This window comes from Halictus rubicundus, chromosome 12 (genome assembly GCF_050948215.1).
Source record: "Halictus rubicundus isolate RS-2024b chromosome 12, iyHalRubi1_principal, whole genome shotgun sequence".
In the NCBI taxonomy this organism is placed as follows: domain Eukaryota; kingdom Metazoa; phylum Arthropoda; class Insecta; order Hymenoptera; family Halictidae; genus Halictus; species Halictus rubicundus.
Genome location: NC_135160.1, coordinates 4190287 through 4215033, shown reverse-complemented (window position 1 = coordinate 4215033; position 24747 = coordinate 4190287). Strand labels below are relative to the sequence as shown.

Genomic DNA, 24747 nt, shown 5'->3' with positions numbered 1-24747 from the left:
CGCGGCGATGCGCGCCGGATGCAATTCCGGAGTGTTCTCTTGGTCTGAGGACTTCTGCAATTTTTATAAAATGCATTAAGCGACGCAGCTTTACCGAACTTCGCATACTTGTTCTTGTATGTTCAGACTACGTCCCTGAATTTTTACACATTGTTCCCATCAAAGTTATAGGAACCACAACCAGGAAAGCATAGCAATCTTCGCATTCGAATTTTCCAGTTGGCCGGTTTTAAAGATGCACTCTGGAATTTTTTTTTAACTAACTCACCAATGAATCTTTATGAAATTTTGCAGACTTACTTACTATAGTTTAGACTGTGTCCATGAATTTTTATACGTTGCCCCGATCAAAATTGTAAGAGTTTTTCACTGAGAAACAAAATCATTCTTTATTGTCGAATTTCCCATGCGACCTGTTGTAAAAGTGCACTTTGGAATTTTTTTGTAACAAACTGGACAATGTATCTTTATGAAATTTTGCAAAGTTACTTACGATAATTTAGACTGTGTCTGTGAATTTTTATACGCTGCCCTGATCAAAATTGTAAGAATTATTCGCTCAGAAACAAAACCATTCTTTATTCTTAATTTCTCATTCGGCCTGCTGTAAAGGTGCGCTTTGGAATTTTTTTTTACCAAACTGCAAAATATATCTGTATGAAATTTTACAAACTTATTTATATATGTTCAGAGCACGTCTACGAATTTTTACACTTTGTTCCGATCAAAATTCTAAGAGTTATTCACCGAGAAGGAAAATCTCATTCCCGTGATTCGCATTTTTTAGATCTCCTTGGGTACCTTGCATTTCTTTTTCATTAAACTAAACAGCACACTTTTACGAAAGTCTGCCGACTGATTTACGCACCTTTGCACTAGGTGTCTGAATTTTTCCGCCAAGGAAGCAAACCATTTTTCTTGAGTACCAATCTCGAGAACACAAGCGACAACGGCCGATGGGAGTTTTCGTAATAACGATACCTGTTACCGCATCGTGCGATCCACGTAATCCCGTAAGATTTTTATCAGGGAATCTGTGGTTCTCACAGTCCGTGTGACGAAACCGATCGCCGGATCGTGACAATTGGGATCGTAATCGACGACGGAACTGGCGAAACAGCTCGTCGCTCGACGATAACGGCTGTATCTCTATCCCGGATCTATCCGGCTTGTTTCCAGCACAAAAGAGGTCCCAATTAGATTACGAGATTACGATCGTCGTGGTACGAGAAGGAGAAGAAAAAAAAAATAGAAACGAGAGCTTCCGTATCGGACGTAGAAAGCGGCCGGAGAAAATATTCCTGGAAACGACGATCTGGCCGCGATTCGAGATCGAGCGGACCGAACACCGCCCGCGGGGTCATCGTTGAAGGAAACAGTATAGAATATCTAAAAACAATGCTTTTCTCACTGTGTACAGTGTAGAACTTTTTTCAATATAATTCTGTTAACCCTTAAGTGCATAGGTAAACTAAACATTAGGAACATGAATGCATTCATGGTGTCCATTGAGGACTCCACTTACCTAATTCCTTGCTAACATTGATTACAGCAACAATTTATTTCTGTAAACACTTTAAACATAACCTAAATATTGACAGAAGCGAATAGTTGAACGCTCGGTTCACAAATGGCGCGGCTAAAAATGTTAACACAAAATCCAACACTGGGGTCCTTTGCAGACCCCACTCATGCATTTAAGGGTTAAACTAACCTCCGAAACTAGCAGGAGCATCTGCAAGTAAAACGAGAAAACGTTTTAGCGAACGCGTGGCAAATTTTTCGTCCCCGGGCTACCGGCGCAAGAAAAACGATCGCGTTGAAAACGGCAGTCGTGACAAAGTATCGGTAACCGAGCGGCAATTAACCTTTCGAACGCGACTGACGTGACGAGGATGGGGCCGAGGAGGTGGGGACACGAAAGAAGCGACCGGCTGTCAGCTGCAGACACGCGGAAAAAATTGAAGAGGGATCACGGTTATTCAGGATCGCGGGACAGGCCGCAAAAAAGCCGCTGCTTTGATTCTCTCGAGACATTGGCCGTGGCCCGCGAAGATTACTCACCCGGAAGACGCGGGATCTTCCGGACACCTGCCTAATTTCCCATTCACCTGGCTGTCTCGCGCTCGAATCGATCGATATCTCGTTTATACGAGATCGCGGGAGAGCCTGAAGAGGTCCTTTCACTGTTCCGACTGGGACAAACGGGATAATATTCGAGGAAACGGCCCCCGGAAGACAGACATCTCCGCTCGTCTCGGTGCTCGTTGTATTCGCGGACAGAAGAAAAGAACCTGAAGAGGTTTATTCGAGACAATTTGAAGAGGTGGCTTTGGTTCACGTGCTCAAAGCCGAGACAACACGCGAATATCCGCTCTGCACCGGGTCTCCTGTTTCAACCCTCGTTCACCCTAACGGGCTCTCCGCGAATTAATTAGCAGAGGAATTAAAGCGAATTCCGGAGTAAGAGTCGCAGAGGCTCGAGTACCCGTCCTCGAGATTCGGTTTTGCTCGGGATCCGAGGGGTGGTTTGGACTGCGGTGCTTGGGTCTCTTCAGACCCAACCCGACGAAGGCTTCAAATAATTTCTTGTAGAAATTTGTTCTCTCTCGGTGAATAATTCCTACACTTTTGATCAGAACAACGTATAAAAATTCGTGGACACAGTCTAGACTATCGTAAGTAAGTGTGCAAAATTTCATAAAGATGCATTGGTCAGTTTTTGAAAAAAAAAAATCGAAAGTGCTGCTTTAAAACTGTAGTATGAGCAGATTGTAGTGGAAGTTTGTCTGGAAGAAATATATATATATATATAATTTAATTGTTTAATGTTGCTTCAACATCAAAGGTCATTAGCAACACGGTACATTTTCTTACAATATATTATACATATTTGTATCCTTGATATACTTGGCAAGACCGGCGATATACTCCTTAGAACTTAACAGAATGGGTAAGGATCTAGGCAACTTAGCATTTTTCCTTTCATTCTCATATTTTTTGCAGTCTATTATTAGGTGGTTTATGTTAATTGGTACTTTACATATATCGCAGATCGTATTTTCTTTCTTATTTAACAAAAAAGGACTCACCACTGGGGAAAATGGAGTCCATACTATGCGGGATCATCTAAACTGCAACAAATGGGTTACTTCTGAGTGCCCAATTCTGATTCTAGAAATTGATGTTTGAATTTGACGATCTACTGGACTTGGAAATTTGTGCCACTCAAAATCCGCTCCTTCGTTATGATATTTTTCTATATAATTCCTTTTAATTTTGTCAAATACCTGTTTCCTAAAAATTTCATTTAGGTGGTTTTTTTAAGATCGTTTAGTCTGTTATAATGGGTGATTTGTTTCACTGGAAGAAATGTCTCGATGTTGGGGATAAAATAGTTTCGACGGAGAAGGGCATTGTCGACCTTGAGATTTGATGTTGGAAAAAGGTGATAGGACAGCATCAGGTTGATCCTTGACACGGATCGCGACCCCGAAGTCCGTCGGTGTCTCCGTCCGGGTAATTTCCGGATCGCGGTCGCCGCGTCTGGCCAGCTCGATTTCGTTTTACGAGGCGAGAACTATTCGCCGACATAGTAATAAGGCGTTATTCCGGTGGAAGCACCGGTTTTACGAGTGGCGAGCAGCCGGGACCGTAACGGCGCGGGCCCCGCGGCCTTATATTCGCTTATTGCGCGCGGAACGACGCGTTTCCGGGCGGGACGCCGGCGGGCCGCGGGCCCCCGGGCCCCCGGGCCCCGTTTGCACCCCGAAATCGGCGACAAAGTAACACCGGAAGATTTTATTCGCCTCTCCGCGGTTTTTACTGTCGTGCCGCGTTACGAGGCACTAAATTATCCCGGCCCCGCCAGGCCAATAAAACCGGCGCTCGACAAATAAACCCGCGGAATTACCGGGAACACGGGGCCCCACGGCCCATCGAAAATGGCCGATAAAAAGATCGTTTGGTTACCTAGTCGCGGGCCGATCGCCGGGACACGTTCCCAACGACTAATTTACCGATCGCTCGGCTAAATGTAAATTGCGCGCGCTACGGAGAAACCGGCGCGATGGAAAAACGCGTCGCCGGAATGCGGGTAGGAAGCGATTAGGCGCATCCGTCGATCGCGAATGCGCGTCTTTATGGGAATTCGATAAATTTGAACCGCGACTTTACGGTCTTCTTTATCTGAAAAAAAAGTATTCAACTTTTTAACCTTTCAGAGTTGATGTTCGACTTGTTGTGCATTTTAGCTGAATCTTGCTAATCGCACATTAGTTATTATTACACTGGGGATTTTTGTGGAAACAAATATGCACATCGTGTGAATTCTGAGGAGCTCATTTATAGAAGCGCGGCGGAAACAAAAATTGATCTATCTCGTTAAGAGTTCCATCGAGTATCAGATTCTATGAATGTCATAGATAACAAAGGACGTTGCTAAATTTTATAAAATTATACATTCACTATAGGAACTCTTACAAGAAAAATATATAAAATATCGTTTGCGTGTCTGCGTTTCATTTCGATTTGGAGGAGACTCGTTTCGAAATGTTCTTCGAGAGTCTGGTGTTGCGGGCGTAGCGGTTAATTGCAGCAATTAGGCGTTTATATAGCACTCGCGTCAACACTGTGCGAGGAACGGGTTTGCATAAAAATGACGGACAATCCCGGAGGCCGTTCGAGAATCGTCGAGGTTCCACGGCAGGCTGTTATAATAGTCTGCCGATCGGCATTCAATTATCATATTATTAAACGAGATTGTCGTCCATCGGACAATTACCCGGTTAAATTGCCGGCTGCCCGACAGATTATTGATTCAAGCGCTGTGATTAACCGGTGACATTGGGTTTTTGTTGCAGCCGGAGACGGTACCCCAAGCGAGGATCGACATGACTCGCGTACTGGAGGTCGCCGCAGCCGAGGACATCACCGGACATCCTTACAGCCTCGCGGTGACCTCGCCCGAGGGCGTCACCTTCGTGAAGGGCACGTGCCGCGAGGAGACGAGATGGTGGGCTGACGTGCTGCAAGTCTACTCAAGAAACAAGGTGCGTTCTCGAAAAGTTCGTCCCGAACTCGGCGATCAAACACTAAATTATTATTATTCTTCGATTCATCCACAATTTTGTTTCATTATCACCGTCGCGATTAACCTAGTGTTGCCCCGAACAATTACATTTAAATTACATTCACGACTTTTCTCAGTCGAAGTTATTCGGAAGCAAAAATCGTCCTGTTCCAGGATTTATTTTATCGTTTTAATCGTTCAGACTCGATCAAAGTTGTTTGTCGCGACAGAATTTCGACGGCCAACTACAGTTGCCAGGGGAACGGCTAAATGACAATGTTTCCCGTCATTGCGATCCGCGCTTGGTCTTATTAAAGCCATTTCCGCTGGCGAGACAAGTCGGCCGCGGCTCTGGTATAACTGCACGCGTAACAAGCATGACGCACAAGGATGTAGTAATGATTATGCGGCGCACCGTAATCAACGAATGACAGCGGCGGGCCCGTCGCGGGTTGCCTCTTTTTCAGGGCCGGGCCTGAGAGGTGTAATTCGCTGCTCGAACTGGCCAAACGATTCGTACAGTGTCGCACAAATGATTTTTCCCAAGTGCACCGACTATAGACGCATCGAGCATCCACAGTGCCTTGCACGTGTTGCTTCATAGAGAAGACAAAATTATTCGGAACACGTAGTCAGATTTTGTAAGAAACCGGGTGTGACGATAAATAATTTATATTAATAGATGAAAGACTGTTTCCCCTTGTGGACAAAGAGCAACCCGAAATTGTTCGAATTGTTCAAAGATTCGACACGTGATCTACGACTATTCCGAGTTATAAAATTCGTTTGTAAAATCGTCGTTGTGTTGAAATCGAGGTCGGTCAGGTGGAAGGTTTTGCGGAGGACTGTATTTGTAACGACACGACGATAAGTAGTAAAATGGAGGTTCGTACTAGCAAATACCAGTATCATCGTGTGCAGTGAAGCCTACACGAGTCGCGGGCATAAAGAACCTCGAATTAATACGTCCGCGGGAAAAAAAGGGCGCTGGAAAACCGGTGAGTCGAGTACATAATGTATACTTCCGAATAAACATTGTCGGTAGTCGGCCAGGTAATGCAGGCCAGGAGTGTCCGGTCGGTCGCCGGTTAATTCCCGCGAGTGGCCGGGCGAAGAAACGAGCTCGGCAAAAGTGCGATAATGCTCGATCATTAGCGCGAGCTGTCGCGGCGTCACGCTCGTTACCGCGCGAAATAATGCGAGTTTGTACGTCGTCGACGTCTCTGCTCTCTTCTATCCTCCCTCCGCGATTCACCGGGCTCTCAAAGGACTCGGTCCCTCGCGGTGCCGAGTTCTTTGCTCGTTTCTTTTCGCCACTCGTTGCTGGAATAGAGAGGCCGATTATGCTCGGCGACAAGACGCGCTCCTCCGACCAGGGACAATGAACGGCCCCGACCAAAGTCCTCCGTGTTTGTTAATCCCCGGGGACGATTCAATTCGATTCCCAGCCGGCCGATTCAACCGGATCTGACAGCCATTCAGACCACGGGGGATTAACTCCGCCGATAGAGGCGTTTGTATTTCAATTAATTTTAATTGAGCACGAGCGACGCGCTTTCTAGCGGATCGCTGACGCCTCTTCCTACTCGCGATCGAGCTCTGTCCCCTTTTCAATAAAATTGAGCCTTTCCGTTCGAGACGCGGTGTCCAAATACCCTACTTCGTAGAACAAAAGGTAACAACTCCATCTCATTAGCATTGGAACACTCATTTTAGTTAATTTACAGTGCTAGAACCCCGTTTTCAGTAAAATAGAATTCCCTTTCCAATTGTGAACTCGACTAGAGATGTTGGCTTTCTTTCCTTGAAAAGTTTGCTGAGCTTTTTATCAACGCGAACGCGTGTCGCGCGGAGTATTTTTCTCCGCGAAAGAAAAGGTTAATTACGCGTTGAACGCAAGAGAACGTCCCGAACGTCTGAGGTCATCGGCCCCAAACGATTTTCTATCCCAGGCGACGAGAAGAAGCGTTCCCTATTCGCCGATCAATCAATTTCTTACGCAACTCAGGGTCCTGTTGTTGCCGGGAGTTAAAAGTAACGCTGCTAGCGACAGTCGCCCGATGACAGGGATACACGCTCGATCGTCGATCGACAGCGGCGAACACGGTATCGGAGGATCGTGCTCGCGCCGATCGCAGCGGAAGATAAAATCCTGTCTTTTATTGTTTCAACGGTGATCCGAGTGGGACGCGGTATTTCAAAATCTGTCCGTGCTTGTCGATCCTCGGGCAAATTGAATGTGAACACTACGATGGCGATGATCGAGTCGGTTCGAGCACTCTCGGGTATGCAAATTTATTAGACGTAGTTTCGAAGGAATTTTGCCTTGTACGTTGGTCTGGGAACGGTTCGAAGTTTTGTCTGTAGCGTCTACTCGGTGAATGTATCTTGTGCTGAAATTCCAAAACGTCTGTCTTCTATCACAGGAATTTTGTAGTCTTTTGGCAGAGTATTGTAGATTTAATACTATTGGTTAAACACCGACCTTGAATAAGTTCTCGCTGTTTCTTTTACAAAATAAAAGCTTTATTTAAATTATAAGGAACAAAAACATATCATTCAAAGTATTGCCCATCACTAGCGACCACTTTCTCGCATCTTTCTGGCAGTATATGAATTCCGCGTCGGAAAAACGACATGTCTTTTGAGGCTATCCAAGAATCGATCCATTTTTTAGCTTCTTCAGAAGAATGAAAGCGCTGGTCAGCTAGGCCATGTGCCATCGAACGGAATAGGTGAAAATCGGAAGGGGCTATGTCAGGTGAATACGGCGGGTGGGGTAGAACTTCCCATTGAAGCGTTTCCAGGTAGGTTTTCACTGGTTTTGCAACATTAGGCCGAGCGTTGTCATGTAGCAAAATCACTTTGTCGTGTCTCTGCTCGTATAGCGGCCGTTTTTCTTTTAAGGCTCGACTTAAACGCATCGATTGAAGTCGATAGCGCTCCCCCGTGATAGTCTCATTCGGTTTGAGCAGCTCATAATAAATTACACCCTGCTGATCCCACCAAATACAGAGAAGAAGCTTCGAACCATGGATATTTGGTTTTGCAGACTATGTTGATGCATGGCCGGGCTTACCCCACGATTTTCTACGCTTTGGATTATCGTAGTGTATCCACTTTTCATCGCCTGTCACGATGCGGTGCAAAAAACCTTTTCTTTTCTGCCGTTGAAGCAGTGGTTCACACGGGAGAAAACGCCGTTCGACGTCTCTCGGCTTCAATTCATACGGTACCCAATGTCCTTGCTTCTGGATCATTCCTGAAACTTTTAAACGTTTTGAAACAGTTGACTCATCTACTTGTAATGTTTTTCCAAGTTCTGCTAGCGTCTGACATCGGTCTTGATCGAGTAATTCCTCCAACTTTTCGTCTTCAAATTTTTTCGGTGCGCCAGAACGTTCTTTATCCTCAAGTTCAAAATCATTATTTTTGAAACGTCGATACCAGTCTCTGCGTGTCGTATCCGACAAAGCATTGTCACCATAAGTCTCAACAAGAATTCTATGTGCTTCAGCTGCAGATTTCTTTTGAATAAAGTAGTGCAATAAAATTCCCGGCAAATACACTTTATTTGGCACAAAAGTAGACATTTTCAGAACTAAGAAAAAATTACTTTGTTTACACTAAAGTGAACTACCATACACTGAAATTTAAGGTTAGATACACTACTGCCTTGCATGTGTATTACCATTCGAAATTCCACGAACGGGGTACTGTTACTGCTATCTTTGAAGAAACAACGAGAACTTATTCAAGGTCCTGATATTATAATGGAACCCCCACGTTGCGAATTCAAAGCAGAAATTTTATTTTAAAAATGAGGGTTTTATCATAAAATTTAATTAAAGAGGTGGTTTCAGCACTGTTGATGATGGACTAGAGTGACTCGCTCGCGATTTAAAGACGAAACGGATCCAGATCGAAAGAAGATCGGTCTCTCAACGAAGATAGAGCGATCGGTTCGAGGTCGTGGAACGCGTTCGCATCGCCGTGCTCGCGGATCATTTCGCAATTAACGAGGCTCGTTTAAATGGGATCGGACAGGTGTTCCGGCGCGGGAAGAGGCCGGTGTCTATTTTGTTTCGCGATCGGACGGCGCGGCGGCGGTGTCGAGCTGCTTTTACGGAGCACCGACTTCGGAGGAAGAAAAATAAAACGGGAGCCCCGTTTCCTGCGCGTTCACCGTTCACGCTCCCGTGTTGGCGTACGTATTCGTATACGCGTCTCGCCTTGGCCTCGTAACGTAATCGTACGTTTACACCGGCCGGCAGGTCCACTGGCGACGGCGAGGTGTTTCCATTTGCCGATCGATCATTCCTTGCGTAACGGAATCGATCGAGCGGCCGTCCGAGCCCTCGGACAATGCGCAAAAGATCCACGGAGTGCTCCCGCGATCCACCGCATCCTCGATCCCCGACACAACCTTCCCATAGAAATTCGGCTCGTGTCCCCTCGACGATGCTCGACCAGCGGTCCTCGCTTCGAATGCTAAATCGATCGTAAATTACGGACACGTGTGCGTATACAGTGGCTCGCAGACTTGCTCGCGAAAGGCTGGGATGTTTATTTGTCCCAGTTGCAAGGGAGATTTGAAATTCCGGCGAATGCATCGCGAGAGAATACGTCGGAACAAAAGGCAATCCTCTGTAGAAAAGTTATGAGATGTTAAATAATAATTTTCTACACTCCGTTTTACCTTCGTGTAACGTAAAAATTGTCTGCGTTGATTACAGCAAACAGGAATAAAGTACGAAGAAAATCCGACAACTTTTAATACTTGAAAAATGAGAAATACGCTTGACGCCACCGCTGCGTCATCGGCCGTGACGGTGTAAGAAAAACTTCGGAAAACAAAATGGAACTATTAACGTAGTACTGTCGACCCAAGTTTCGCTTACATTACGGCCTCCTTCAAAAAAACCTTGAATTTAAAAGAGAAAACGGCAGATTTTGCTCCATACAGCCAGTTAAACCGGACCAGTTTGAAACATAAATTATTGAACGGAAAACACGCTCATGAAAGAACTCATAAGCACAAAAATAATGGAGAATTACTATATTTACCACAGTATAGGAATGGCAAAAATGTGAAGAAGATAGTAAAAATCACGGGCAATTTCACAGACGTAAAAGGAGAGTAATGACGCCTCTCCGTGCGAGGAACGATTCGAATCATTTATTCTAATTTCACTGATGGGAACAATTGCCCGTGGCACCGCAGCCTGTACTTTACAGAACCGCGAGCGGAATAACAATTTGTTGGGGCGACTAAACGGCGAAACAGGCTCGAATATTGGTATCTTATCGCGGTGCTTTCCGGTGGCGTCTATGGGCCGGCTATCGAGCGCATAAAGAATCTAGTTATGAGCCCGGCGAGCATCCCCAGGTGCGGCACTAACTTCGGCCGTTCTCTTAAAGTTCGCGTCCCCCTCGTATTTCTTCGAAGGCCGTCGCCGGGGATCGGCAGAGCCGAGTTACGCTCCGATCGTCCGTTTCATTCGGGCCGATTACGGGCCAGTTCCACTGATAAATTGATCGTTATTACGGGCAGGCAGCGGCTCGGTCCATCACAGTTTCCAGGCGAGGCGAGGCGAGGCCCGGGATCCGCGGGCGCTTGTATCGTTCGTCCCGCTCGATTGAAACGTTCGTGTCCGCGTTTGTTCGCGTTCTTATGAATTATGCACGCCGGGAAGAGCACCTTCGCGGAATATTATCAGTGTTACTCTTATCTGGCCGTTATTACCGGCCGCCTACCGCGACCCGGCCGTACCCGTCGAGCCCGTACTGCCCTCGTACCTTCGCCCACGTAGAAATTCTACGGCATTCCGGCCGCGCGAACGTCGACGCGGCTCGCGGGAAGATAATCACTATGATTTTTAATCGGCCCGGCTGCCGCTTTGCCGCCACGAAACACGCTGACGACGCGCCCCTTCAAATTTTAAACGACACCTACACGTTTCTGTCGGAAATCCATCAAACGCGCTGCCTGTACCAGCCGTTCACGAGCCTAATCGATTAACCACCTTTCCAGTTTGCTCACAATTTCCTGCTCGAACACTTTGCTAACGCTTCAATAAGCATTCGAAGCAATTTTAAGAATGAATCTACACTTTTACTCTTCGGAATTGATCGATTTGGCTAGAGTATAACAAAAAGATATTAACGTTACCATAGTGTACTTTCTTTCTCCAGTAGTCTCTGTTAACAGTCTGCAGTCTTTTCAAGGCACCGATGAAATATGACGAAAGTTTGACAAGTTTTAGTATGTGAAATGTGAGAAGTAGTACGCTTGACGCCACCGGTGCGTCATCGGCCGTGACGGTGTAAGACAAATTTCAGGAAACAAAATTAGACCATTAGCGCAGTAATGTGTATTCAAGATTTACTTCTGTTACGGTTGCGATTGAAAAATTGAGCATTTAAAGGAGAAAAGATGTTCGACGCACTAGAGTGCAAAAAGAAATGAAAATTTTTCTGTTCAAAAAATTGAAACCTTTCGTTCGAATGTATTTTTGTTTTTCGGAGTAAGAAATTTCGTGCTTGAATGGCCGCTTTTAAGATTAGATGGCCGGAGCCATTCCGTGCAATTTACGCTGCAATTTAACCGTTTTAACTGTTCCAGGGCCGGCACAAGCGTAACGCCACGTTCCCCGGCGGACAGACGACCATTCTTCAGGTCACACCGACGATCAGGAGTAAGTAATTCGTTGGGCCGTTCCGTTCCAGGCCGCTGTCCCTGTCGTTTACGCGGGCAATAATTCTCGAATGTACAACCAAAGGTTGCGCTTTCAATGGATTCGTGACGCAATGCCTCATCGAGCGACACTTACATCAACGGGCCGCGGCATAAATAACGCGTCGCCGGTGTTGAGACGTTCGCTGGAACCGATTCATGGCTTTCGCATTGGCAGAGACGGAAAATAATTGTCGATCGATTAAAATAATGAGGACAAAGAGCGAACGTTGCCAATGGATTCGTGACAATACCAACGTTTTCGCGATTGAACTCCCTTCAATTTCACTCTGTTGGCGCACCTTTGCATTGATCGCAAAAAATAAATATCAAACCTTCGTTATCTCTGCGATCTTTTCCACGTAGAATCAGAGAGACGCGTGACGTGTTAATTCTGGGGCACTATCCATCGCTTTTCTCTCGAAACAATTTGAAATTTTCAATCTTCTGTATTACTCGGATTAAAGTTCTCAATAAACTCTCCCAATTCTTCCGATTTTTGTTTCAACAATCCCCCTTCCAAAATTAATAAATGCCAAGGATTTCTTTTGATCTAATTCTGCTGCAAGACTAAAATTCGCCTAATTTCCAGGCAACACGCCGAACCCTCCCCGGCCGCGCTTCAACAGCTGTCGTTCGGAGCCTCGTAGCAACACGTGGATCCCAGAAACGAGCGTGCCGTCGGAGCTGTGCGCGTCCGTGTTCTCCTCTTCGTCGTCTTTGGTGACTAACAGCGTGGTGACCACGTCCAGCAACTCGGTGATGAGCAACGGCAGCTCGGAGACCAGCAACGAGCACAGGAACAACTCGGTGTCTCCTCTGCGAACGAGCGCACCTTTGGAGAACGGTAGCTCCAGCTACTTGACCCCGGCGGCGTCGACGTCCTCGATGAATGGGACAGTGGTCAGCACCGTTTATTCCACCACGTCGACCAGCGCGCCGTCGACGACGAGTTCGTCGCTGACGGAGAAGCCGCCGATCGTTCCCAGCGAGGGTAGGTCCAGCTACAAGGATCAGCCTGCGAGCAGCGCCTCGCCGCCGACCAGGGATAAGCTGAGAGCCGAAGACAAGGCCAGACGCAGGATGAATCAGCACGGGGAACGGGCGAACACCGGACCAGCCTGTTCCACCGAGAAACTAGGTCGGTACACACGAATATAAGTAGAAATCCCCCCGGGGTGAGCTTGCTTGTTGTAGTCCTCGTCGAGACGCCAGCTCCGCGACCGTCTCTTCCGGTTTGCTCTTCTACGAGAAACGGGCCCGAGGCCGTGCGAGTCTTGCCATTATTTATTTAGTCGTTTCGAGATGGCTTTTTATTCGAGAGAACCTGGTCGTTGCTTTGGAACTGCTAGACGGTTCTATGCGAATGGAATTGATAATTGCAATCGGATCTGCATCTTGTAAATGGTTTTTGACTCGATCGGTTCTGCGCGGAGATGGACGCCCGAGGAGAGAAATTCGCTGCAACGAGATCTGTTGACATGATTCGGTTTTACGGCAACAATGGCGTCCCATTCAATTGGAGAGGGAAACTGGGTCGGTTGAGCGGCTACGATGATTCGCGCGGCGCAGTTAAATCGTACCTGACCCATTTTCTGCGGCGACAATTGACGGTATAAACAGAGCAGTTAGCGGGCCGACGTCCAAACACCGTAACTGTTGGCGATTAGCTGGACACCGAAATTTTTGTCTAAATTTCCAGAATGGAATATACAGATCTCTCTCGCAACGATCGCAGTCCCTGACAAAATATCACGAGCAATTTCTCAATCGGATTCCGTGGCCGTCTCTAAACTCCCCGCCATTAATTATTCCTCGATTAATCGGCGCGCCGCGGCTCGAATCAATGCAACTGCTATTATATTGGACACGTTCGATTCGCGCAAAGCCGTGGAAATAAATAACCGAGCGGAAAGGTGTAAAAGGTTTCTAGCCGGTGAGCGAGGGCCGCCTTAGTCCAGCCCGTGGCTGCGTGGAAACGAGAAGGCATTCCGTGAGGGAACCGCGAAGGCGGAATCATATCGCGATTAAAGGCTCGTAGCTCACTGGAAACGACAAGCTGACTTATCGCCGATTGGAAACCACGTACCACGGGGATACACGCCGGTGGTGGGAACGCCACAGCAGAAAACCCTTTGAATTTAATTGGAATCCCTTATCGGCGTGGAAGGGAGAGAAGGGTGGACGCCTCTCTGCGAGCCGTGGCGAGGCTGATTAATTTCAGCCGCAACGATCCTCCCGGTGGTAATGACAGAGACACTCCGGTTAGGATGTTGCCACGGTACCTCTACGACCGCAGGATCAACGAACAGCTTCCTTTCTGATTCAATTATATCGCCGGCCCCTTTTTCCGCGACGCTCGAAACGCTTGCGCCAACCGAAACGATAATAACGTTTCATAAGAAATGGAACTATACGTTCTACAATATACAGGGTCATCCGTTTTTAAACGGCCAAACGTCAACCAGCTATAGAGGACCCCAAATGGAACAACTTTCACCCCTAACACTTTTTTTGATTCGGTCTTGATTTTTAGATAATTGCAAAAACCCGTCATTTTTTGCGGTCACTTATGATTAAATATATTAGGACTGCAATTATGTATCTTGATGATTTTTCCTTTGTTTGGTTTAAAATAAATAGGGGCGTCTTTTTTATGAAGGCAACTTTTTTGTATGACCTTTGGATCTTGGTTTTTTTGACATGGGGCACGCCGTGGAGACTGAATGAAATAACTTCGAATCAACAAAAGTGTTAGGGGTGAAAGTTGTTCCATTTGGGGTCCTCTATAGCTGGTTGACGTTTGGCCGTTAAAAACGGATAGTCCTGTATTATCGCGAATCCTCCTTAACGCTAAAACTTTTAGTACTCTTAGTTCACAATTATCGAAATTGTTAAGATGCACGAATGAGAAATTATTCAAGAAATTTATTTCTTTGGGTATACGCGGTGTTCATTTGAAAACTTTCCAGCCGAATATCTCGAAAAGTATGGAAAATATTAAAAAAGTGTAAAACACGTGTCCAAGGATTTAGAGGGCAAAAGAGGGAGGCAGTGTCAGATTTCAGGTCATCGAGGTTCGAGGTCATTTGAAGGTCGACTTTGTTTTTTCAAATGGAGACCCATATTATGGGATCTTATTGCACGTAAAAAGACTAGCAATTTTCGTAGGATACTATTTTTTATCCGCGCACTAGTTTCAGAGATATTTAAAGAGAAGTAGAGCGAGGTATATTATTGTGCAAAATTCTTTGACGCAAATCATTGATGTTATTTAACGTTTTATATATTGACGTACCGTTTGAAAACAAAATTGTCCTCTATTGATCTCTTGTTTAACCCTTAGCACTCGAATGGCGACTGTAAGGCGCCACTAAAAATGGCTGTATCATTATTCAAAATATTGTTTACACTGTTAAATTTGTTTGTATGTAATAAATTACTAAACACTTCAGTATTGTGCGAGTAAAATGCACCATTTTCATGTGTATAACACAAAAAAATATATATACAAGGGAAATATTCTAAGTCAGAAGAAATGTTTCGTTTTGGAGTTAAAATACCTTCGAGTGCAAAGGGTTAAGTTGTCTGTCTTTCAATATAAGATTGTACTATTTAGTCAAGTATGAGTCATCGTAATAGGTGATACTATATCGTAGTACAATTAATTGTATAAAATGGTGTATTCTTCAGAAGAACGAGTAGAAATAATGTTTATTTATGGAGCTGATGAGTGTGCTCGACGAACTGCGACGTTTCATGAGAGACATCCTGATACACCTGTTTCTCATACGTACGTGTTACAATTAGTTGGAAAGTTTAGGGAAACAGGATCGGTGACAAATTTAAAAAGAAACCTGCCAAAATTCATAAAAGATCAAATCGAAATTATAGGACAGTTTACTGTGAATCCTACTAGTTCAATTCGACAAGTTTCAATGATAACAGATGTATCAGTGGGATCTGTGCAGAAATTACTTAAACATAACAAGTTTCATCCTTATAACATGTAGTTGCATCAAAAGTTATTGGAAGATGACTTTGACAGGCGGATTGAGTTTTGTGAGGAATTAACAAATATGATCAACGTTACTCCTAATCTAATTAAAAACATTTGTTTTAGTGACGAATGCACCTCTAAAAATGTTCGTTCAGAATTTGAGAATCGTCTGTATTATTGTTTAGAAAACAACGGAGAACATTTCGAAAATTGATTATAGTCATAAAGAAATTACAAACTTTCTCGCAGTATAAAAATGACTCGCTCTGCTTCTCTTTAAATATCTCCGAAACTAGTGTGCGGACACAAAAAAAGTATCCTACGAAAATTGCTGGTCTTTTTACGTACTATAAGATCCCATAATAAAAAATAGGGTTTTCTTCTAGAAAAAACAAGGTCGACCTTCAAATGACCTTGAAAACGCCACCCAAATAAAAATCTGATTCTGCCTCCCTCTTTCCCCCTCTAAATCCTTGGACACGTGTTTCATACTTTTTTAATATCTTCCATACTTTCCGAGATATTCTGCTGGAAAGTTTTCAAATGAACACACTGCATATTGTAAAAGAAATGGCTGAAAATTTGGATAGATTATTATTATAGATCATCGTAGAATAGGTATATTTAGTGCCCCGTAAACCTAGTGTTAACAGAGAAATAAACTTTATTTCGCATAGTAGTCCCGAAGGAAATGATTGGTTTACGTTACTGGGAGTAAATTGTTGGTTCACGATTGAAATTGCTATTGGATTCGCGGAAATGAATATGCCAGGGAAGGACAGTTGGTCCACGAGGCATTCGAGTATCTTTCGGGAATCGCGGCTCGGCGTAAATCGCGAGGATCGGCCATTGGTCACTCGCAGCGTCGCGTTCCTGTTGGTTCGTTCGCCAGGACGGCAATCTAAATGAAATCTACGGATGATCCAGGCCGTGGTAGGATCTCTCGGTGCGAGCCGAGTGTGCCGGCAGATTTTCTCGGAGATTGTACGCACGCAATTACGCAACCACGCAGGAAAGGGAGGCGTAATCGCACGCGCGGGGCGGAATTCGCGAACGGACGCTGCTTGCTCGCGAGGATAGAAAGTTGCATCTCGAACATTTCTGCCGGACTGCGTTATTTTCTGGCATTGTGCCTCACGATTCGGAACAAATCAATGTTCACATCTTTTGATCGTTAGCTTATCGATTTTGTTCTATTCAAAACATTTAAGTAAACGCATCATCAGCAATAGTTAACCCTTAGCACTCGAGTGGTGACTCTGAAGCACCACTGGAGATTGTTGTGACATTATTTCAAAGAAATTACAAAAAATATTACAAAATATTTGTTCCATTGCAAAATTTGTATTTGATAGATTACTGAACATGTAAATATTACATGTGGAAATCGGATCAGTTTCGTATGAATAAAATGAAAATATTCTAAGACGGAAGAAAAATTTAGTTTTAGAATGAAAATAGCGCCGAGTGCAAAGGGTTAATATATGAATCTTTCCAACGACTAATTCCAATGGATAAACGTTGATCCCGAAACAGAAGAAAGAAACCGGTAAAACAACCACGAAACCGGTGCAAAAATGCGAATGCCAGTAAACGGAGGAAAATTACACGCGCAACCCGTGCAATCAAGCGCCATAAGAACTTTTCCAGCGAACAAACACTCTCGATAACCATTTCCGAAAACGTCACAGCCCCCCGGACAGGAGAAAGTTTGTCACGCGATAAGCTCTAATCGTCGATTACGAGGTCCTACCCGGTAGCGCGAACGTTTACCAAATTACAAAACCGGAGCGGCCGCTATAATGCTCGGAATTCCAGAGTCTCGAGTAGAGGAGAAAGAAGAAAAAAAAAAAAAGAAATCATTTGGCAGTTCGAAATTACAGGCCGCAGTTTTTCCTTGCGACAAGCGTTTCCTGTTGGCAGTAAAACGTCCCCTGGCACACGGTGTCATTAGAACGGGTTTCCGTGAAACGTATACAGTCGGATATCGGTCTCCGCGGGTGTCGCAATCGTACTCGATCGGAATTAGGCGTTTTTCACGGAGCGGCCGCGCTAACGAGCCGGCAACGCAAGAAGCTAATTCGATAATGGCGCGTGAACAAATTGCATCGGGGTAACGGTGTAAAACGCGCAGTTAACGTCCGGGACTTCGCGAGGATTTGCGAGGAGCGGGGAACAAAAAAAAAAAAGAAATGCGTCGCCGTTTGCCGACCGGTTTCCCGAACGGAATCGGCGAAAAATTTGCTCGCGGTTTTTCTACGCCACGGGACGATTAAAACGCTCGCGCCGTTCGTTTATCGCCCGGGGCCGCGGACGTTCATTGAAAAAGTATCGATAATTAACCGGGGCGATTCGAATCGATCGCGACTGATAAATATCGTTAATAAACTTCCTGCGGTTAGCGAAACGGTTTTTCTGCGACGCCGTACACACCGGCCAATGGTAATGGCACGAGGGATCATAACGCGCGCGCTCTTCCGACGCGTTTTTTCCGTGATCCCGCGCGCCGGAATTAGCTCATCATCGGCAGTTTGCCGCGAGAGGGATATGAATTATGGCGGTTGTAGGATGCGTCTAATTTGCCGTGAAGATTGAATATTAACGCTTCCGCGCGCGGCAGGTAGCCTACTCGCCCCTAAATCCCAGGGATTGCTCTCGTTCGAGGATTTCTTGCTGACAGAACTGTTATGTAGTCGTGAAATTGATTTAAGCCGGAATGCCTCGGCTAAACGAGGCCATTTGCATACATTCTTCTTTTATTTTTAATAACTTCATTTTTATCAGGGAGGGTAAACGACAGTTTGCTCGGAGCTAGTGCGAGCTAAACGACAAATAAAATAAAGCAACGAGAGAGAGAGAGAGAGAGAGAGTAAGCAATATTCTCGTTGAAACTTATGTAATTAACAAATTGCTAATAGTATTCAATGACTTTGAAATCTGTCGACGAGGTCGATTATCTGAGGATTCATACGCATAATTGCCATCTTGCCTCAATTTTCGAGCCGGTAACGCACACAGGAAACATGGTATACACTCTTGACCTTGACAGTGTATCTCAAGGTCGTAGAAACCAGCGCCCAAGGCCCTACCTCCAACCCACCTACCTGTACATCCCACGAAGATCGCAGATAGCGAAGAGGAACAAATTACAAATTGATTGATATACTGCCCCGGTGGAAATAAATGATTTTCAAGATAAAAACGAAGTTTACAGACTCGCGAGACAAGGTAGCGGTCGGGAAAAACCGCGTCCAGCGGGAAGAGCGCGGCCAAGAGTGATTGCGGGCGACATCGAAGGCGTTTCCCGTGCAAAAACACGACAGACACGGAACACACGTCGCGTATTATAATTACAGAGCAATTAGAAAATAGGGGAACGGTGGGGGCGAAACGGTGGATCGTCGCACGACGTTATCAAACATTCGTCGCGTCGCCCCGGCTTAACCAATTAACTTCTTTTCGAAACGCGGCGGCGACGGGAACGATCCCAGCACGCCCCGGCCACCGGGACCCGTTAATTGACTGCCGACTAATTAATAACCGTGCCAGCGGCGCCTCCCTCACCGCTCGCGAGCCGAACCGACGCCCCGGCCCCTTATCTCGCTCGTTTATCCCGCGCGTTTTTATCGATCCTCCATCGAAATCTAACCGCCATTACCATGCTAATAACAGTGTTTCCCCGCGACGCGACGCCACGCGGCGCTCCTCCAAAAAGGATACCGCGGCCGCGGGACAATAGGGACCCACCGGTGTAGATTGATTCGCAGCGATTCATCATTTCTGATGACCTCCGCCGCTGGAAAATGCCAGCTCCCCGATTCACGGTCGATCGCCGCGCGGGATTAGATAATGAGATCGGACCGGACAACCAGATAATTGGCTCGGCTCGCTCGGCTGGTTCGGTTTCTCAAATTAAGAGCAGATGAGCACAGAAGATTGCGCGCCGGCTCCAGCTGGAAACAGTAAGGGACTTTGTGGTCGCGCGATCATAATGAACTCGAGTGATCGGCCGCTTCTTGATAGACTGCCGGCGTTTCTGCAGTTTGTGCAATTTATACGCGAGTTTGTTTGTGCTTTAGGAACATGTTTCGCACCGGTAGAGATCGTTTCTTTTATGTCTAAAGTCATCCGAAGGTCATACATAACAGTGTCTTTTATGTCGAATTAGATGACGACGCCTGTCGGAGGATCCTGTTGGAGCACGAGAGGGAGAGGGAGGGGAAATTGCGGGACATCGCAGCATCATTGACGCAGCCACGCGTTCGGAGGATCAAGCCGAGGACATCCGAGCCGACCAGGGATGTCGTGGATGCTGCGAATGCGGCCTATCAGGATAAACTGGTGAGTATCGACCCTCTGGGTTTGCAAAAAGTTACTGCCCCTTCATTTCAGAATTTTGTACAGTACAGTTAAATTATAGACTCACGTGTAACTGATCTATTTAGCACAGTTAGGAATCACGAATGTGATCAGTGGAATCATCGATGCAAGTTAATGTCGAGCCTGGCTGAACGCAGCCGAGCTCGCTAATTGAACACTTTGCTCAACGTAGGAGCAGGAAGGGTCAACGCGAGCGGTCCTTAATCATTTTCATTTCTGATACAGATCAGAGGAGACCCAGACGGATGCGGCCTAGACATCTCGGGCATCAGATACTCCCCCACCTCGGAGCTGCGGGTCGATCTGCCCGCCGAGGATCTGCTGAACATCAAGAAAGGCTGGCTGATGAAGCAGGGTCTCAACAAGGTTCGTATCAAATTTAACATGCCCGCATACGCATTCTACTTCCTGGACAACGCCGCTGCCAGTTTCCCGCCGAGTTGTTTGATAACCTGGTCGACTGTGCGTGTTGACCTGTTCCGAGCACGGACACAGACACGCCGTTGTACCGGCATAATTACAGCAAACTTGTCCTCGTTCGGAGATACTAGGAACTAACCCATTTCGACTCTTATTGTCCTTGTGTTTTGCCTCGTAATTGCAGCCTTTATCGACACGTTCTTCAAGGAAAGTTTGTTATATTTTGATGCGATATAAGACACCGTTACAAGAGTCGTGACAGAAAATTCTTCTTATCTAGAAAATCAAGCGCACCGAATCACACTTTTGGAAATTGTTTAAAAGACAGCTCACCGTTCTGCACTGTCGAGAACTGTGCCACTTTGGCGAAGTTCGTTTCGCGGAACGCTATCCAAAGAAGTAACACTTCTGTCCGGGGAGGCTGCGGCGAAGTTTACGAGCAGAAAACAGGATTGGTTTACAAACGCGATTCCGTGGGCTCGAATTAATTGCACGGCGGAATTATTGTTGGGCCCTGGATCCCTGGACGTAATCCGTGGTGCGGAGGAAGGGCCCTGTCACGCGACGGGCGACAAAAACCGGGGCCCGGAGAGCGGCCGGAGTCGGGTCGTTAAGGCGGCTGGACAGCGAACGCGTGTTCAGTTGCTCATTTTCCTCGAACCGGCGATTAATAGCCGTGCATAACGAATCGTATTGCGTCGCAGGAATGGAACAAGCACTGGTTCGTACTGCGCGGCTGCGGCCTCATGTACTACCGAGATCCCTGCGCGGAAGATAAGGGTATCATGGACGGCGTCATAGATCTGAATACCGTTACCGCCGTCACGCCCCTTCAAGTCGCAAGAAATTATGGATTCCAGACCGTGGTGAGTGTGACCGGGGGAATTTCGCGGCCGGTGATTTACGGTAATTAACATTCCGCGCGAACGGAAATCCAGTTAGGCCTTCGGAGGAGGCGCGACGTTGCTTCGCTACCGCTGGCACGAGCAAGACGACCAGAACCGATCTCACGTCGGATTCTACGCGTCCAGAATCGCGAACTCGGCTAGAAAAACCTGGTAAATATTCTGCAAGAACCCACCGCTCGGATTTCGAGGAGTTTTCAACCCTCGTCTGTCAATCGTGTCAATGCGACGCGCTTTTTCCTGGTTCTGGACAAGCAGTGTGCTCTCCAAATCGATTTACCCCTGGTTGCCAATAATGCTCTACATGAAACAGAAAATTTAGTTTTATTGTATAGTTTTTCATGTCGAGTAGAAGAGACTGCGAACGGGCGGTTACATACGCCAGTCGACATTATAAGTCTAGTACCGGAATGATATTGTCAATTCATGGGGGAACGACTGTGGACATATCAATCCTACCACAGAATGCATGGATTTTTTGCACTGACGTGGTTGGTCAGTCAATTACGATACCTGGATGTAAGGTTGTTGTCGCCTTTATGGAGGAAAGGGTTTCCGTACGGATACAAGATTGAACTGGATCTGTTGTCATCCGGTAGAGTCCTGTTTTTCATGACGAGTAGTTTTATTGTATAGCTACAATTAGACCTCCACAACACGTTAAAAAGTGGTTCTTGTTTCTCGAATATTTACCAAACTCCGAAACGTGGGGGGAACAGTCGTCGAACATTGTCCTATGGAGAGAGAGAGGTGCAGTTAGCTCGAGCAGTGAGTCAGCCAGCGGGCTTCGCGGCTGAATTGGATCGCCGGAATTAACTTCCGCGCTAGGAGTGGCTGGAAAAAGTCGGTAACTCAATTTCGCGGTAGAACAGCTCGCGCGAACAGCTAGCTGGCTCTCCTGTTATTCGTGTCACCGATCTCTGTCATCCGGCACTGTCCCGCTGATCGACCTACATAGACAATAGCACAGTTTTCCTTCTTCACGCGTGTCCATTTTCTTTTCGAAGGCCTGGGACGATCGAGGATCCACCGTCTTGTCAGCGGTCACAGCTGGCATACGGGCCAGCTGGATGTCCGCTATCAGAAGAGCTGCCAACTTGCCGGACCCTGACAGCAACGCGGACTCGATGTCCGTTTGCCAGGATGGCCAGCAGGATAATACTCCGCAGTCGCCTACCGCGTAAGTGACTCGACCTAGATTCGTATTATAAACAGTGTAGGATGTCCTGGGAATGTGGGACACCTTGCGATCGTTGTTCGAAGATCTACAACAAAATCCTCAGCCATGCAGAATTTTCGAAATTTAACTTATGGGGGCCGGCAGGCATTTGGCCTTGACTGTCACACTATGTTACGCAGTGCCTTTTTCTCCAGACGTTTTACGTCTTAAATAAGTAAGTAATCAATTAAAAATGCATACCACCGTGCTACGTCTGTTCAGAGCCTCTTTTTTTTCGATACGAACACTAAATCTCTCGAAATCAAGAGAATCTCTCTGCAATATACGCATATGAACTTGCAAGGGTCAGAATCTTGACAAATTGACGCTTCAATATTGCAATGAGCAGTTTAAAAGTGGTCACTTGTGTTTCCTAAATGTCCAATCTACGTCTGTATGGAGCCCAAATTGCGAATTTCTACCTCATCGCGGAGTAATTTATAATATTCGGCAGAAAATTCGAACTCCGAAGCAAGTATGACGTCACAAGATGGCTGCCGCTGAGAGATTCTCTTAATTTCGAGAGATTTAGTGTTCGGATCGAAAAGAAGGCTCCACACAGACGTAGCAAAGACATGTACAAACACGGTGGTATGCATTTTTAATTAATTACCTACTTATTTAAGACGTAAAATGTCTAGAAAAAAAGGCATAGCGCAACAGTCAAGGCCAAATGCCTGCCGGCTCCCTTAAGGTGGTTTAACAAGCTTCCGGTGCCATCGCAAGGCTAGCGTTTCAAGCTATAGTGATTTATGTCTTATGTTTGTGTGTCACAGATCACTGACAGATCGCGAGCGAGACTCGGTGGTCCCGTCCACGTCGGTGACACCCCGATCAGTGCTGTTCTCCTCGGACGAGGAGTATAGGACCGCATCCGAAGGCGGAAGAAGGGAATCCGGGGACTGGTCCGAGGTGCCGGTGTCCCCGCCATTGGTCCGAAACGGGGACTGGCCGGGTGGATTGAAGGGTTCGAGTTGGTCGGACTCGGCGAATCACGAATGGTCCGAGCTGCCCCCGTCGCCGCCTCTGACCAGAACCGCGTTGTCCCGAGTGAAAGCTCGGTCGAGGTCCAGCTCGAGGTCCAGAGTGTACAAGAGGAGCCGCAGCTCGCCGCCCAGCTCGAGGAGGAGCACGCTGGACAGCGTGAGGTCCGAGGACCTGATGATGGCTTGCTGCGAGCTGGGCGAGGACGAGGAGCAGACGAACGGGCACATGCAGAGCAACAGCTGCCTGTCCAGCGCGAACGACAGCCCGTTGATCGTCGAGCTGCTCGAGAACCAGGTGTCCCTGTTGCGCGATCAGCTGGACCAGAACCAGTCGAATCACCCCAGCACGCTACTAGTCATTGTCGAGCGTCAGGAGAACGAGATCGAGAGCCTGAAGTCACAGCTGAACGCCGCGAGGACCGACGCCGCCAACGCAGAGAAGGAGCTGTCCAGGCTCAGACAGCAAAAGGCCGAGGCTTCCATCAGGGAGAAACAGGTGGACGAGCTGTTGAACACCATACAGAGGACGGAGCAGCAGAGGAACAAGGACCTGGAGGACCTCGAGAAGATGAAGAAGATGTACACCAGGGACAAGGAGGTGCTCGATTGCAAGCTGCTGGAGACCGAGGCGATCCTCCGGGAGACCAGCGAGCGCTGCGAGATGCTCACGAAAGAACTGGCGTCGAGTCATAGAACGGTGGAGCATCTTCAGACCGAGATTGCTTCTTTGAGCGATCGGCTGTCGCAAGGTAAGTCAATCGGAAGAAACTAGAAGAAAGTTGGGAGATGAATCGTTCAATTGAGTTTTCTTGATCCAGGAATCGAGGAGAACGAGCGTCTATACTCCAAGGTCAGAGAACTCGAGGAAAAGGGTGGGCTGTCCGCTTCGAGGGAGCGTGGCAGAAGCTTCGACTCGCTGAGCGACCTGACGAACATCGAGTTGGACCTGGACTTGAATTCTCTGGACAAAGAGAGGTAAATTGCTTAGATAAAGAAACCCATACGTTGACACGCGCTGACGCGTTTGTTC

General features: G+C 46.7%; 1 protein-coding gene across 5 annotated transcripts in view; it reads left to right on the top strand.

Annotated features, from left to right (window-relative positions):
• The window catches only part of Osp (myosin phosphatase Rho interacting protein outspread), a 280543-nt gene that overhangs the window by 247236 nt on the left and 8560 nt on the right, over window positions 1–24747 (top strand). For all 5 annotated transcript variants that reach the window (XM_076798351.1, XM_076798350.1, XM_076798355.1 and 2 more), the window contains exons 4-12: window positions 4863–5051; window positions 11697–11769; window positions 12400–12948; window positions 19976–20148; window positions 20413–20553; window positions 21312–21473; window positions 22520–22692; window positions 23508–24466; window positions 24536–24692. In XM_076798351.1, the coding sequence (XP_076654466.1) occupies window positions 4863–5051; window positions 11697–11769; window positions 12400–12948; window positions 19976–20148; window positions 20413–20553; window positions 21312–21473; window positions 22520–22692; window positions 23508–24466; window positions 24536–24692 (2576 nt within the window). The remainder of the gene's footprint in view (window positions 1–4862; window positions 5052–11696; window positions 11770–12399; window positions 12949–19975; window positions 20149–20412; window positions 20554–21311; window positions 21474–22519; window positions 22693–23507; window positions 24467–24535; window positions 24693–24747) is intronic.